This window comes from Eucyclogobius newberryi, unplaced genomic scaffold, assembly GCF_026437365.1.
Source record: "Eucyclogobius newberryi isolate DKJ021-1_F unplaced genomic scaffold, fEucNew1.0.hap1 SCAF_9, whole genome shotgun sequence".
NCBI lineage: Eukaryota > Metazoa > Chordata > Actinopteri > Gobiiformes > Gobiidae > Eucyclogobius > Eucyclogobius newberryi.
This window is the reverse complement of record NW_027316532.1, coordinates 20,592,678-20,610,834: the sequence shown is the minus strand read 5'-3', so window position 1 is coordinate 20,610,834 and position 18,157 is coordinate 20,592,678. Positions and strand designations below refer to the sequence as shown.

At 40.5% G+C, this 18,157-nt stretch overlaps 1 protein-coding gene across 1 annotated transcript; it reads left to right on the top strand.

Moving 5' to 3' along the window:
• Window positions 1–1,130: 1,130 nt before the first annotated feature.
• klhl26 (kelch-like family member 26) lies at window positions 1,131–6,699 on the top strand. The gene is made up of 2 exons (XM_072438905.1): window positions 1,131–1,312; window positions 2,345–6,699. The coding sequence occupies exons 1-2, from the start codon at window positions 1,131–1,133 to the stop codon at window positions 3,945–3,947; spliced, it is 1,785 nt and encodes a 594-aa protein (XP_072295006.1). The 3' UTR covers window positions 3,948–6,699.
• Window positions 6,700–18,157: the final 11,458 nt, after the last annotated feature.

The following is an 18,157-nucleotide window of genomic DNA, read 5'->3' as shown; positions in this document are numbered from 1 at the left end:
ACGCGGAGCTAGAAGATGGCGGAGTCGGACGGCGGCGGTGGCGTTGGGGATCTCGCTCCGACATTTTCCCCGAACAGGTGCGTGAAGCCCCGGGTCCAGCGGCAGACGCTCGCCGCTCCACTGCGTTAGCCCGCTGTTAGCCCGCTGTTAGCCCGCTGTTAGCCGCTGTTAGCCGCTGTTAGCCTCTCCAGCGTTTCCCCTGTGCGCGGGTTCATTATAAGCCGCTTTAAGTGCAGTGCATCGCGGTGTGGAGGACACGAGAGACGCCGGTGGAGTTGTCCGGGGCCTCGGGACGGGTTCGAGCACCTGTCCCGGGTTCCAGCACCTGTCCTGTGTCCGAGCACCTGCCCCGGGTTCGAGCACCTGTCCCGGGCACTGTCGGGTCTCCTGCAGCCATTCAGGCCCCTGTCCCGGGTTCGAGCACTTGTCTCGGGTCTCTAGGAGCACTTGTCCCGGGTCTCGAGGAGCACCTGCCCCGGGTCTCGAGGAGCACCTGCCCCGGGTCTCGAGGAGCACCTGCCCCGGGTCTCGAGGAGCACCTGCCCCGGGTCTCGAGGAGCACCTGTCCCGGGCACTGTCGGGTCTCCTGCAGCCATTCAGGCCCCTGTCCCAGGTTCAAGCACCTGTCCCGGGTCTCGAGGAGCACCTGTCCCGGGTCTCGAGGAGCACCTGTCCTCGAGGAGCACCTGTCCCCGGTCTCGAGGAGCACCTGTCCCGGGTCTCGAGGAGCACCTGTCCCGGGCACTGTCGGGTCTCCTGCAGCCATTCAGGCCCCTGTCCCAGGTTCAAGCACCTGTCCCGGGTCTCGAGGAGCGCCTGTCCGGGGTCTCGAGGAGCGCCTGTCCCGGGTCTCGAGGAGCGCCTGTCCCGGGTCTCGAGCACCTCTCCCCGGTCTCGAGCACCTCTCCCGGGTCTCGAGCACCTCTCCCGGGTCTCGAGCACCTCTCCCGGGTCACGAGCACCTCTCCCGGGTCACGAGCACCTGTCCCGGGCCTCGTGCAATGATTCCGCCGCTCATTCTCCACACATCATGGGTTATTGATGGTGAGCGAGGGCGGTTTGGTGTCGTGTTGCGTGTCGTGTTGTGTATCGTAACCGCGTCCCTCTCCCGTGTTGTGTGTCGTTGCAGTATGGCTAACGAGAACCGGACGCTGCGCTGCACCTTCTCCGCCCCCAGCCACAGCGCCGGTCTGCTCCGGGGCCTGTCCGCGTTGAGGGACAAGGGACATCTTCTGGACGTGGAGCTGTCCGTGAGCGACGAGCGCTTCCACGTGCACAAAGCCGTGCTGGCCTCCTGCAGCGACTACTTCAGGTCAGTCTGAAGTCTGTCAATCTATTTCAAACTAGGAATGTCATGAAACCAAGTTATTCTGAGAAGAAACGAGACGATTTTAATGTTTATTGTTGAGCGATTATTCACATTTGTTTGCCAAACTATCTTCATTTTTCTTTCTTTTATCTCATACATAACAATTCCTCTTGTAAGTTATGAGATCAAATTGTCTGAACATGAGAGAAATAAAAAAAAAAAACCATGAGTAGATTTTTTGGTATTTAATTTGAAATAAATAAATATGCTTCTAATATTCTCACAAACCTGGTGTTTTAGTTCTTACTATTGTATGTGAGCCAAATTATTATTATTATTATTATTATTATTACTGCTCGTCTCCATTTAAAACAAATTGAAATAAAAACAAAGAAAAATATTAAATTATAACTAGTTTAGCTACAGTGTGTATTTATCAAGTGCTTTAAAAATGTAAATGGCAAAAGCTTTTCCATTCATTTCACTTTTAATCTTTATCAAATGAAGTTGGCCTGTCACAATAATGATTTATATCCAATTAATGTTCAGTACTTTAGAGATTATTTAATGCACCCGGACCCTTTCTATTCAGCTGTAAAAGGATGAATTGCCTTTACGTTTATATTGTGTACATATATCAGTGTTGCATATAAACTTTAATTTACCATATTTTCTTGACTATAAGTTGCACCAGCCAAAAACTGCATAATAGAGAAGAAAAAAACATAAGTTGCACTGAAGTATGAAATGCTGTTGCAAGTGTGAAAATAACAAATAATATCACACAAGTCGCTCCGGAGTATAAGTATAAATATAAGTATATAAGTCATACCGCGGCCAAAACTTTGAAAAAAGGTGGAACTTATGGAGGAAGAGGAGGAGGAGGAAGAGAGGGAAGAAGATTAAGAAGGAGAAGGAGAAGAAGGCTCCATACTAACGCTGCAAATGCATAACTCTTAACCAGAATCGATATGAATAATGCTTTTCATTCATTCGTTTCCCTGTATATGTTGCTGACCTCGTTGTGTGTTGCAGGGCGATGTTCACGGGCGGTATGAGGGAGTCGAAGCAGGACGCCATCGAGCTGAAGGGCCTCTCCGCTCGAGGCCTCAAACACATCATCGACTTTGCCTACAGCTCCGAGGTGACGCTGGACCTGGACTGCATCCAGGACGTGCTCGGAGCCGCCGTGTTCCTGCAGATGAGTCCTGTGGTGGAGCTGTGCGAGGAGTTCCTCAAGTCGGCGATGAGCGTGGAGACGTGTCTGCACATCGGGCAGATGGCCACCACCTTCAGCCTGTCTTCCCTCAAGGAGTCCGTCGACGCCTTCACGTTCCGCCACTTTCTCCAGATTTCCGAGCAGGAGGACTTCCTGCACATTCCCACGGAGCGCCTGGTCTTCTTCCTCCAGAGCAACAAGCTGAAGAACTGCAGCGAGCTCGACCTGTTCCACGCCGCGATCCGGTGGCTTCAGTTCGACGAGCCCCGGCGCGGTCAGGCCTGCGACGTCCTCTCGCACGTGCGCTTCCCCCTGATGCGCTCGTCGGAGCTGGTGGACACCGTGCAGAAGGTGGACATCATGGTGGAGGACGTGCAGTGTCGGCAGTTTCTCCTCGAGGCCTTCAACTACCAGATCCTTCCGTTCCGGCAGCATGAGATGCAGTCGCCGCGCACGCTCATCCGCTCCGACGTGGTGTCTTTGATCACGTTTGGAGGAACGCCGTACACGGATCACGACCGCACGGTGAGCTCCAAGGTCTACCACCTCCCCGACATCTCGGCGCGGCAGTTCAAAGAGCTGACGGAGATGGAGGGTCGGTGTAGTCACGCCTGTGTGGCCGTGCTGGATAACTTTGTGTATCTGGTGGGTGGGCAGCATTTCCAGCACCGCAGCGGAGAGGGGGCCGTGGACTGCTGCTTTCGATTCGACCCGCATCTGAACCAGTGGCTGCGGATCCAATCCCTGCAAAAGCCGCGGATCCAGTTTCAGCTGAACGTGCTGCACGGGAGGCTTTATGCCACCGGGGGGCGTAATCAGGGCGGCAGCCTGTGCAGTGTGGAGTGTTATTGCCCAAAGAAGAATGAGTGGAGTTTTGCAGATCCACTGAAGCTGAGGACTTGGGGCCACGCTGGGGCCACGTGTGCGGAGAAACTCTACGTCTCTGGAGGTTATGGATTGTCTCTGGAAGATAAGAAAGCTCTGCACTGCTACGACCCTGTTACTGACCAGTGGGAGTTTAAAGCTCCCATGACTGAGCCACGCGTGCTGCACTCTATGATCAGCTCCCGAGGGCGCGTGTACGCTCTGGGAGGACGCATGGACCACGTGGACCGCTGTTTTGATGTTATGGCTGTGGAGTATTACAGCCCTGACCACGACCAGTGGACGTCTCTCGCTCCGATGAGAGTGGGCCAGTCTGAGGCCGGCTGCTGCCTCCTCGACCAGAAGATCTACGTCATTGGAGGCTACAACTGGCACCTGAACAACGTCACGAGCATCGTGCAGGTCTTCAACACAGACTCAGAGGAGTGGGAGAGGGACATGCACTTCCCAGAGTCCTTTGCAGGTATTGCCTGTACACCAATTATACTTCCACAAAGCCAGTGCAAAGCCAGCTGTCAGACCGCTCCACTGTGAACATGTGCTTCTGCTGAACATCTGTCACCACCAGACGCTGCAGCAGCTTCCAATGTGTTTCCTCCGATACACGACACACACTGCAGTGTTCTCCTTTAGGGCTCCAACAGCTGAACATAAGTACAGCTATTTCCACTCATGAGAACAGCAGGACCAAGAGTTTAGGTGTTGAATCACATACGTTAAAAACACCAGTTCATTCATTTCCCACTTACAAATGATGGAGGCATCTGACATGTTCATGTTCATTAGGGAGACAGAATCTTTAAAACAATATAGAAATCACATTGTATGATGTTTAAATAATTTATTTGTATGTTATTGCTGCAAATAAGTATTTAATCACCTTTGTTTACCATTACAGAGGTCATAGGTTCCCTGTAGTTCTTCGTCAGGTTTTGCCTCCACACGCCTCCACACAGATCTTCTCTAGATCTGTCAGGTTTCAGGGCTGTTGCTGAGCAACAGAGTTTCAGCTCCCTCCATAGATTTTCTATTGGATTTAGGTCTGAGACTGGCCAGGCCGCTCCAGAACCTTGATATGCTTCTCACAGAGCCACGCCTTGTTTCTCTGACTGTGCTTCAGGTCATTGTCATGTTGTCCCAGACTCCTCTTCAATGCTCTGAGGGAAGAAGTCACAATGCAGGACCACATTCAGCCCTTTCCAGCCTTGTGGAGGTCTACAGTTTAGTCTCTAGGGTCTTCTGACCGCTCTTTGGTCTTGCCCATGGCAGTGGGTGGAGTCTGACCTATTGTGGGGTGGACAGGGGTCTTTATGCAGCTAACGAGCTCAAACTGGCGCTACTCATTTAGATGAGTAAGAGGTGGACTTTTTAAAGGCAGACTAACAGGTCTTGCTGATTGGCAGTTGTCTAATGTACTTATTTGCTCCAATAACATAAAAAATTATAATACAAAAATAAATTAATCATGCAATGTGATTTTTGGATTTGATGTTGGATTCTGTCTCTCCCAGTGGAAATGCACCTACGATGAAAGTGTCAGCTCCCTCCATCATTTCTTGGTGAGAGAACTTGAAAATGGCGGGCTGTTCAAACGTTTTCCCGCTGAACCTCCAACAACCGTAAGAAACAGCGACTTCTTTGTCCCCGACTCGGCCCTGGGGCAACCCGACAACGGTGTGGCAGTTACTCCGTGCCTCCCGCGTCTCTCGACCAAACACTCTCCCGCGGTTCTCCTCATCGCACAAGCACAACATCAGCCGAATGCAGCGGGATCTGAACCACCAACCGCCCAGTTACAAGGCGACAGCTCAACCTAACAAGTCTTTTGTCTCGAAAGGCTTCATTATGCTACGTCCTCTTATATTTGTGACGGTAAAAGACGAAGCTCGTGACTGCTAAAGGTCGAGCGTAAAATAAAGTTATGGAGCAACAATAAACAATGGTCATAAAGAACAATCCACTCAACGATTAAAACCTCTTACATATTTATGGAAATGTCTTAAAGAAACGTTAATTATTTGAGCGTACTCGAGTATTCGCAGACTACTTGAATAGCTGTTTTCGTTTTTATTTTACGCATTCGTCGTTGATCGCAGGGATCGCTACAGCTTTAATGTTTGTCTCGTCGATCATTTCTTGGACGTGCTGATTGTTTTTGTACCTTTATGCACCACACTTTGAACACTTTACGACACGAAGCTCGATAGTATTCCATAAAGGTGTCGCCGCGACGACGCGCACTCGCTCGGTCAACTGCACAAACGACATACTTCAATCTAAAGCCCCGCGTATTCGTCTCGCGTGTGTCGGAAATGTGTGATGTCGTTGTCGGTCATAATGTTGTGACACGTTTAGTCATTTTAAAGGTGCACTGTGGAGCTTTTCTGGCGGAGGCTCGTCTTTATTGACCAAATCTGAATAGAATATCTCAATATGAAAGCGCAAGGTGGTTTTGCCGACTCGGACGCATGTGGGTGATGTCAGAGCCGGGTTTGAACACATTTACTATTATATTTTATGTTATTTGTTGATTTAAATTAGATTATAATGGACTCTTTCATTTTTTTTTTCGTTTTGATGAAGGAATAATCCTGTTTTTTAGGTTTAACTGAAGAAATTTGTGCAGAAATGTAGACCCAACAATAGTTTTTCACTATTTACAGGTACATTGCCAACAAATTATAGTTATTATACTTTTACTGAGGTTCAAATAAAATGTTATGGTTCAAAAGTTACATTTTCTCCATCCTTTATAATATGAAAGCAAACCAACTTACACGTTGTTGATGCCAAGGAAAAGGCTCAATTTGCGACACCAATTTTGATATTTTTGATGACCCTGACCATACTGTTTTCTGATTTGAATGAGATTGATGTCCAGAATGAGGGGAAACGTTCTAATGAATGTCAAATCTTCTACAAACTACTTTTTTTTTTTTTTTAAATGTAAATGATATCCAAATTGACCTTGTTTTTAATCTGAAATCATTCCAACTCAGTCCGAGGCGATAGATACTTTTAAAGTTTATTGTGGAACAAGGGAGACACCAGAGAAGTGAGTGTAAGTCCGTGTATGACTGTACTGAACTGTGGACTACAGTGTGTGTTTGTGTGTCTGATGTGTGTGTGTGTGTGTGTGAGAGTGTGTTGGTGGTGGGTGTGTTGAGGTCCGTTGTGTTAAACGTGTTGAGCGGTGGGCTCAGTGTGCGTTCTGTTCGCCTCAGTGTTTGTTTGTCTGAACCTGTTGCAGAAAAGCACATTATGACTGAAGTGCAATATTAAAACAAAAGTGAACGAGGAATGTAGAACTGTATAACGCTGTGTATCCTTTATTAAAGATGTCTCTTTGAACCCCGGTGACCGGCTCATTCTGTGTTTACACCTTAGTCCAGACGACTTTGTTAGAATTGTCCAGTTTTCAGACTTCACTTTTCTTTTGCTACACAAATGCACGTCTTTTGTTTTATAAGTGCTATTATTTTTGATAATTCCTAACTTAATACTACTTTAACTACTACTAAATACTTTATTGAAACAAAAAGAAAATGACTTTAAAAATATAAAAATAAAAATAAGCTAACAAGACTAAATAACACTAACATAATGGTAAAGTAAACTCTTATTTACAGCAGTTCTATGCACATGAATGTGACATTATTACACCTGAGTATTGCACATGAATGTGACATTATTGCACATGGTTAAAGTCAGTATTGCACATGGGTATAACAGTTTTGTTTTGTAAAGTGAAAAACAGAACTAGTTATTTTTTAATATATTTTTTTAAGATTCTTTGGCTCGTAGGCTTTATTGGTCAGGAGTGGAAAGTGTGAAATGGGGGATGAGAGATGAGGGTCCTCCCATGCAGTAAATGTCTGATTCAAACTCACGACACTGCGACCGGCTGCACTTGGAGCCTGGCATATGTGTGCTGTGCCTTAACCACTCCACCACCGGGCAGCACAAAACTAGTTAATTTTAAACTCTTTACAGCTCCACATGTTTCACATGTGACGCTCACTTACCTAATGCATTCTGAGCATCCTCAATATTCACAGAGTTTATATGCAATCTCTGAGCTCAGAGCGACTTTAACTGTCACGGTGAAGGTAACAAACACTGACATGTTAACACTGCACTTTGTGCTTCTTAAAGAATAAAACATCTTATACTTAAATGCAGAGAGTGTGCTGTGGTCTCATTTTGACCCAAATAGATGCTTTTATAATATATCTGTACTGGGGCAAGACAGACACTTTATTACATGGAAAAAATGAATTAGTTCAGTTTAAAACAAACCAAAATATTTCTGAAACTACCCTCGCATCATCGACTATTGTCAAAGAAGGTTTGATTTGTTGTTATTCCGTGAATAGAAACTTATAGGCACTTTCGTTGGGGAACTAAATTGCTCCATACTTATTGCAGATTTCCTTTCTATCAAATGCAAGTATCAAGAAGCAGGCTGCAGCTTGCTTTGTGTGGAAGTGAGGTTTTGTCACCTTTAAACCACATATTTACATACTTGCACAGGTCAGTAAACTGACCTTAAGTTCATTAATGAAAAAACATATAACTGCTGTTCGTCTACTGTGTAAGGCCCACAGCCCCCGTCTTCTATCCAACCTCTTAACCACACCTTTAATAAAGTACACAGTCATTATTGCTTATTTATTATGTTTTCAAATCAGTTTTAATCACATTTACATGCAGTGTTCTGGCATACAATCTAATCTATATGTATAATACTACACAGATCACAACTGGAAGGAGCATGTTACCAAAAGATACAAAATGCTTTTAGGACCACAGGAATGCTTCAAAGCCCTGGAGGTCTGACTCGAAGTGCACAGGCAGAGCCACGTTGTTGCATTTGATCCGGATTTTGGTCGTCTGGGTCTTGCCCTCGTATTTACAATGAGGGAATCGGGGACTCTTATTCGGCTCAATCACTTTGCACACAGTCATTTAGAACTGTCCACGGCTCAAGTACATTCCCTCTTTATCTTTGATTTGATTTCCATCGTTGCAAACATCAATGACATCTTGTACAGCTGCTTGGATGAATGTGTTGGTTTTCTTGCATTTAAGGCCTTCTTTATTAATCCTTTTTGTTTTGAGCATGTTGAAACACTCATTGACATGCATTGCCTTTTTGATGATATGCTTCATAGAAAAATTTCGGAATTGTTCGTAGGGTTTAAGTGTGACTTTTTTTTTTTCAGCAACGCACTGGCCGTCATCAGGACCAACAGCAGGAAGGAAATCTGCCTCATCATCTTTGTGCTGGTTTTTATAAAAGCCTGGAATAGATTTTGTAACAATTAACTGTGAATATTATGCGTTTTTCCAAATATAGCATTGATATTAGACAGAAAGGTATACAATAAAATAATACAAAAAAAAAATAATTGTGCTTACCTATTTAAATGGTTGTTCTGAAGTTAAATGCTGGGGTTTTGGAATGCTCTGTTTTTATAGCAAGACCCACGTGCAGTTCAGACCACAAACGCTGACGTCAACCTTTCCTCCTCTGATCCACTTGTGGTCTACCTAGTCATTTTACATTATTTGTATTTTTCGTTTTAACTATCGCAGGTCAGGATGGGACAAACTCACTCAACATCTGAATTTAAAAGAATTTTATTTGGGATTCTAGATTTTGTTTTGGGCCGTTATTATCAAATGAAAAAAAAAAAAAAAAAAATCGATAAAAATCTAACAAAGGCAAAACAGAATTATTATTAGATATTGTTGTGATTATTATTTGGATAAGACAGCAGACTTACTCTCTACATCAGGCATGTCCAAACTAGGGCCGGGGGCCAAATGCGGCCCTCAGACCAATTTGTGTCGGCCCTCCAGCTTCCTGCTATGTCGGCCCAAACAACAAAAAGTAGTACTTTTCATTGGGAAATTGGGAAAATTCAGGCATATTGATGTTATACCAACCTAATATTAATGTTCCAAGTCTAATTAAAGGTGTGGAGGCTCATCGCAATGACGTCAAATGCAAAATTTTTGAATGATTCACTTTGTCATTCAACAAATTTGACATTGTCAAGTTGTTTGTGGCCCTCTGCCCCGTTTAAGTTTCAAAATGCGGCCCTTGGTGAAAAAAGTTTGGACCCCCCTGCTCTACATATTGTACTGCTGAACTGAAGTGTAATGACTTGTAGACTTTATTCAGGGGAAATTCTTTTCCACAAACACAAATGCCTTTACTTTTGCATGGTGAAGACATGTGTTTCCATTGACTCTAGACAAATGCCTTCACCATTCAAAAAGAGTGGCAGATTTCTTATTGTGCATAAAGCAAACCTTTTTCTCACGTGAAAATAGCTACTGCTTCATGATACTCACATTTGTAGCCACTTTTCAACCACATCAATTCCGGCTGACTCATGCACTGCAGTTTCAGGATCATGTTGGTTAACACAAGTCAGGCTCCCATGGTACTTAAATATTCATTTTACAACAACATTTACAACAACATATATATACATAACATTATTTAAAAAAGCAAACTGTAAGAAAAAAATCTCGTAGCAAAATTCTCACAGTAATTCATGTATCTTTATTGTCAACGCAGCAGTATTCAATAGAATTTATAGATAACCACCACTAAGAAAGGTTAACAAAGACAGAGCTGGTGCTTGTAACAGCTATGCAGCAAGATTAACACAAAATCTTGTGTGATGTGAAACTGTTAAAAAGCAGTTACTGGCAGTAAACTTATGATATGGGCCTTTCTTAAGATTTTTATTTTTTTAATTTAGTTTTTATTTTGTATATATATATTTTTTCAGATTTTGTCAAATCTGAGGCTGACAGACAGGTTCTATTTTGTACTTCACAGTGATTTGGGACCATTTTGGCAACATTTGCGCCAGATTCTGAACTAAAACTTAAACTAAAAAGCTTAAACCAGGGTGTGACAGCTGTGTGCAATGGTGCTTTGTTTAATCATGGACAGAGGTCACCTCAGAGGAAACCTATGTTTAGAGAAAAGGAAATAGAGTCATTAGACAACAACGAACAGTTGACTTTGGTCTGCATTTAGCAACAATAAGATGGAAAACTGAACAATGACAGAAGGACACAGAAACCACCCCAAAACCAAATATTTGAGGACAAGAGGAGATGGGCAAAAAACATAAAAAAGACAATTTGATAAAAATGTTGTATTGCTGGACAATTTACCTACATTCATCTACACTCATGATCGGGTTGAAGCCTGACTCCTGGACTGTTGAACCTTGACCCCTGGACTGTTGAAGCCTGACCCCTGGACTGTTGAACCTTGACCCCTGGACTGTTGAAGCCTGACCCCTGGACTGCTGAAGCCTGACCCCTGGACTGTTGAAGCCTGACTCCTGGACTGTTGAAGCCTGACCCCTGGACTGTTGAAGCCTGACCCCTGGACTGTTGAAGCCTGACCCCTGGACTGTTGAAGCCTGACCCCTGGACTGTTGAAGCCTGACTCCTGGACTGTTGAAGCCTGACCCCTGGACTGTTGAAGCCTGACCCCTGGACTGTTGAAGCCTGACCCCTGGACTGTTGAAGCCTGACCCCTGGACTGTTGAAGCCTGACTCCTGGACTGTTGAAGCCTGACTCCTGGACTGTTGAAGCCTGACTCCTGGACTGTTGAAGCCTGACTCCTGGCGATCACTCAGAGTCAAAAAATGGCAAAATTAGTATATAATTTGTTTGCCTTCAAAGTAAAAAAAACAAACAGACAATGTATTTGGGGCAGCCTTATTATAGATCCATAATAATAAGGTGTTATTATAGATCCATAATAATAACATGTTATTATAGATCCATAATAATCACATGTTGTTATAGATCCATAATAATAACATGTTATTATACATCCATAATAATAAGGTGTTATTATACATCCATAATAATAAGGTGTTATTATACATCCATAATAATAAGGTGTTATTATAGATTCATAATAATAAGGTGTTATTATGGATCTATATGAATAAGGTGTCATTATGGATCCATTTGAATAGGGTGTTATTATATATCCATATGAATAAGGTGTTATTATGGATCATATGAATAAGGTGTTATTATGGATCATATGAATAAGGTGTTATTATGGATCCATATGAATAAGGTGTTATTATAGATCCACATGAATAAGGTGTTATTATAGATTCATATGAATAAGGTGTTATTATAGATCCACATGAATAAGGTGTTATTATATATCCATATGAATAAGGTGTTATTATAGATCCACATGAAAAAATGTGTTATTATAGATCCACATGAATAATGTGTTATTATAGATCCATATGAATAAGGTGTTATTATGGATCATATGAATAAGGTGTTATTATAGATCCACATGAATAAGGTGTTATTATATATCCATATGAATAAGGTGTTATTATAGATCCACATGAAAAAATGTGTTATTATAGATCCACATGAATAATGTGTTATTATAGATCCATATGAATAAGGTGTTATTATGGATCCATATGAATAAGGTGTTATTATGATCATATGAATAAGGTGTTATTATGGATCATATGAATAAGGTGTTATTATGGATCCATATGAATAAGGTGTTATTATGGATCCATAATAATAAGGTGTTATTATAGATTCATAATAATAAGGTGTTATTATGGATCATATGAATAAGGTGTTATTATGGATCATATGAATAAGGTGTTATTATGGATCCATATGAATAAGGTGTTATTATGGATCCATAATAATAAGGTGTTATTATGGATCATATGAATAAGGTGTTATTATGGATCATATGAATAAGGTGTTATTATGGATCCATATGAATAAGGTGTTATTATGGATCCATATGAATAAGGTGTTATTATGGATCATATGAATAAGGTGTTATTATGGATCATATGAATAAGGTGTTATTATGGATCCATATGAATAAGGTGTTATTATGGATCCATATGAATAAGGTGTTATTATGGATCATATGAATAAGGTGTTATTATGGATCCATATGAATAAGGTGTTATTATGGATCATATGAATAAGGTGTTATTATGGATCATATGAATAAGGTGTTATTATGGATCCATATGAATAAGGTGTTATTATGGATCCATATGAATAAGGTGTTATTATGGATCATATGAATAAGGTGTTATTATGGATCCATATGAATAAGGTGTTATTATGGATCCATATGAATAAGGTGTTATTATAGATCCACATGAATAAGGTGTTATTATAGATCAACATAAATAAGGTGTTATTATGGATCCATATGAATAAGGTGTTATTATATATCCATATGAATAAAGTGTTATTATAGATCCACATGAATAAGGTGTTATTATATATCCATATGAATAAGGTGTTATTATATATCCACATGAATAAGGTGTTATTATAGATCCACATGAATAAGGTGTTATTATAGATCCACATGAATAAGGTGTTATTATAGATCCACATGAATAAGGTGTTATTATAGATCCACATGAATAAGGTGTTATTATAGATCCATATGAATAAGGTGTTATTATGGATCCATATGAATAAGGTGTTATTATGGATCATATGAATAAGGTGTTATTATATATCCATATGAATAAGGTGTTATTATGGATCATATGAATAAGGTATTATTATATATCCATATGAATAAGGTGTTATTATGGATCATATGAATAAGGTGTTATTATGGATCATATGAATAAGGTGTTATTATGGATCCATATGAATAAGGTGTTATTATGGATCCATATGAATAAGGTGTTATTATATATCCATATGAATAAGGTGTTATTATATATCCACATGAATAAGGTGTTATTATAGATCCACATGAATAAGGTGTTATTATAGATCCACATGAATAAGGTGTTATTATAGATCCACATGAATAAGGTGTTATTATAGATCCATATGAATAAGGTGTTATTATGGATCCATATGAATAAGGTGTTATTATGGATCCATATGAATAAGGTGTTATTATGGATCATATGAATAAGGTGTTATTATAGATCCATATGAATAAGGTGTTATTATGGATCATATGAATAAGGTGTTATTATATATCCATATGAATAAGGTGTTATTATGGATCATATGAATAAGGTATTATTATATATCCATATGAATAGGGTGTTATTATGGATCATATGAATAAGGTGTTATTATGGATCATATGAATAAGGTGTTATTATATATCCATATGAATAGGGTGTTATTATGGATCATATGAATAAGGTGTTATTATGGATCCATATGAATAAGGTGTTATTATAGATCCACATGAATAAGGTGTTATTATAGATCCACATGAATAAGGTGTTATTATAGATCCACATGAATAATGTGTTATTATAGATCCACATAAATAAGGTGTTATTATATATCCATATGAATAAGGTGTTATTATGGATCCATATGAATAAGGTGTTATTATGGATCCATATGAATAAGGTGTTATTATGGATCATATGAATAAGGTGTTATTATGGATAATATGAATAAGGTGTTATTATAGATCCACATAAATAAGGTGTTATTATATATCCATATGAATAAGGTGTTATTATGATCATATGAATAAGGTGTTATTATGGATCATATGAATAAGGTGTTATTATGGATCATATGAATAAGGTGTTATTATGGATCCATATGAATAAGGTGTTATTATGGATCCACATGAATAAGGTGTTATAATCACAACTCACAACTTCCTCAAACTGAACAGTGACAAAACAGAGCTCCTCCTCATTGGCACCAAATCCACTCTCAATGAAACTGGTCCCTTTTCACTCACCATTGATACCTCGACCATCACCCCCTCTACCCTGGTACGCAATCTCGGTGTCATCATGGACCCCACCCTCTCCTTCACTCCCCATGTCAGCCACATCGTCAAGACCTCATACTTCCACCTCCGCCGCATCGCCAAAATCCGACACTGCCTCACCCTCCCCGTTGCTGAAGCCCTCATCCACGCCTTCATCTCCTCCCGCCTCGACTACTGCAACTCCCTCCTCACTGGCATCTCCTCCCATTCCCTCCATAGACTCCAAATGGTCCAAAACTCCGCTGCCCGCCTCCTCACCCACACCCGGTCCCGTGATCACATCACTCCTGTTCTCCGCTCTCTCCACTGGCTCCCCATTAAGCAGCGCATAAACTTTAAAATACTCCTCCTCACCTTCAAAGCTCTTCACCACCTGTCTGACCTCCTCATCCCCCACCGCCCCTCCTGAGCCCTCCGCTCCTCCTCCACTCTCACCCTGGCTGCACTAACATCCCACCAAAACTTTTGGTGACAGAGCATTCTCCCGAACAGCACCCCGACTCTGGAACTCCCTCCCCCAACCTGTCCGCCACTCTCCCTCACTCGCAACATTTAAATCCCGCCTAAAAACATACCTCTTCACCCAAGCCTATGACCTCCCCCACCCCTAGGCTCCTCTACCCCACTGTCTACACTTCTACCCCCTGTTACATCCCCATCGTTTTCTTTGTACTTTTTTCTGTCTTGTTTATTTTATCCGTTCTTTTTTCAGACTGTGTATATTGTGTACTGTACGTGCTGTCCCCCCCTGTCTGTAAATACCCCCCCTTTTTGTATATGTCAAAGCGTCTTTGGGTCATTGAAAAGCGCTATGTAAATAAAAGGTATTATTATTATTATTATTATAGATCCATATGAATAAGGTGTTATTATAGATCCATATGAATAAGGTGTTATTATAGATCCATATGAATAAGGTGTTATTATAGATCCATATGAATAGGGTGTTATTATAGATCCATATGAATAAGGTGTTATTATAGATCCATATGAATAAGGTGTTATTATGGCTCCATATGAATAAGGTGTTATTATAGATCCATATGAATAAGGTGTTATTATGGCTCCATATGAATAAGGTGTTATTATAGATCCATATGAATAAGGTGTTATTATGATCATATGAATAAGGTGTTATTATGGATCATATGAATAAGGTGTTATTATAGATCCACATGAATAAGGTGTTATTATGGCTCCATATGAATAAGGTGTTATTATGGCTCCATATGAATAAGGTGTTATTATAGATCCACATGAATAAGATGTTATTATGGATCCATTTGAATAAGATGTTATTATAGATCCATATGAATAAGGTGTTATTATAGATCCATATGAATAAGGTGTTATTATAGATCCACATGAATAAGATGTTATTATGGATCAATTTGAATAAGGTGTTATTATAGATCCATATGAATAAGATGTTATTATGGATCCATTTGAATAAGGTGTTATTATAGATTCATATGAATAAGGTGTTATTATAGATCAATTTGAATAAGGTGTTATTATAGATCCATATGAATAAGATGTTATTATGGATCCATTTGAATAAGATGTTATTATGGATCAATTTGAATAAGGTGTTATTATAGATCCATATGAATAAGGTGTTATTATAGATCCATATGAATAGGGTGTTATTATAGATCCATATGAATAAGGCGTTATTATAGATCCATATGAATAAGGTGTTATTATAGATCCATATGAATAAGGTGTTATTATGGCTCCATATGAATAAGGTGTTATTATAGATCCATATGAATAAGGTGTTATTATAGATCCACATGAATAAGGTGTTATTATGGCTCCATATGAATAAGGTGTTATTATAGATCCATATGAATAAGGTGTTATTATAGATCCACATGAATAAGATGTTATTATGGATCCATTTGAATAAGATGTTATTATAGATCCATATGAATAAGGTGTTATTATAGATCCATATGAATAAGGTGTTATTATAGATCCATATGAATAGGGTGTTATTATAGATCCACATGAATAATGTGTTATTATAGATCCACATGAATAATGTGTTATTATAGATCCACATAAATAAGGTGTTATTATATATCCATATGAATAAGGTGTTATTATGATCATATGAATAAGGTGTTATTATGGATCATATGAATAAGGTGTTATTATGGATCATATGAATAAGGTGTTATTATTGATCATATGAATAAGGTGTTATTATGGATCCATATGAATAAGGTGTTATTATGGATCCACATGAATAAGGTGTTATAATCACAACTCACAACTTCCTCAAACTGAACAGTGACAAAACAGAGCTCCTCCTCATTGGCACCAAATCCACTCTCAATGAAACTGGTCCCTTTTCACTCACCATTGATACCTCGACCATCACCCCCTCTACCCTGGTACGCAATCTCGGTGTCATCATGGACCCCACCCTCTCCTTCACTCCCCATGTCAGCCACATCGTCAAGACCTCATACTTCCACCTCCGCCGCATCGCCAAAATCCGACACTGCCTCACCCTCCCCGTTGCTGAAGCCCTCATCCACGCCTTCATCTCCTCCCGCCTCGACTACTGCAACTCCCTCCTCACTGGCATCTCCTCCCATTCCCTCCATAGACTCCAAATGGTCCAAAACTCCGCTGCCCGCCTCCTCACCCACACCCGGTCCCGTGATCACATCACTCCTGTTCTCCGCTCTCTCCACTGGCTCCCCATTAAGCAGCGCATAAACTTTAAAATACTCCTCCTCACCTTCAAAGCTCTTCACCACCTGTCTGACCTCCTCATCCCCCACCGCCCCTCCTGAGCCCTCCGCTCCTCCTCCACTCTCACCCTGGCTGCACTAACATCCCACCAAAACTTTTGGTGACAGAGCATTCTCCCGAACAGCACCCCGACTCTGGAACTCCCTCCCCCAACCTGTCCGCCACTCTCCCTCACTCACAACATTTAAATCCCGCCTAAAAACATACCTCTTCACCCAAGCCTATGACCTCCCCCACCCCTAGGCTCCTCTACCCCACTGTCTACACTTCTACCCCCTGTTACATCCCCATCGTTTTCTTTGTACTTTTTTCTGTCTTGTTTATTTTATCCGTTCTTTTTTCAGACTGTGTATATTGTGTACTGTACGTGCTGTCCCCCCCTGTCTGTAAATACCCCCCCTTTTTGTATATGTCAAAGCGTCTTTGGGTCATTGAAAAGCGCTATGTAAATAAAAGGTATTATTTTTATTATTATTATTATTATTATAGATCCATATGAATAAGGTGTTATTATAGATCCATATGAATAAGGTGTTATTATAGATCCATATGAATAAGGTGTTATTATAGATCCATATGAATAGGGTGTTATTATAGATCCATATGAATAAGGTGTTATTATAGATCCATATGAATAAGGTGTTATTATGGCTCCATATGAATAAGGTGTTATTATAGATCCATATGAATAAGGTGTTATTATGATCATATGAATAAGGTGTTATTATGGATCATATGAATAAGGTGTTATTATAGATCCACATGAATAAGGTGTTATTATGGCTCCATATGAATAAGGTGTTATTATGGATCATATGAATAAGATGTTATTATGGATCCATTTGAATAAGATGTTATTATAGATCCATATGAATAAGGTGTTATTATAGATCCACATGAATAAGATGTTATTATGGATCAATTTGAATAAGGTGTTATTATAGATCCATATGAATAAGATGTTATTATGGATCCATTTGAATAAGGTGTTATTATAGATCCATATGAATAAGATGTTATTATGGATCCATTTGAATAAGATGTTATAATGGATCAATTTGAATAAGGTGTTATTATAGATCCATATGAATAAGGTGTTATTATAGATCCATATGAATAAGGTGTTATTATAGATCC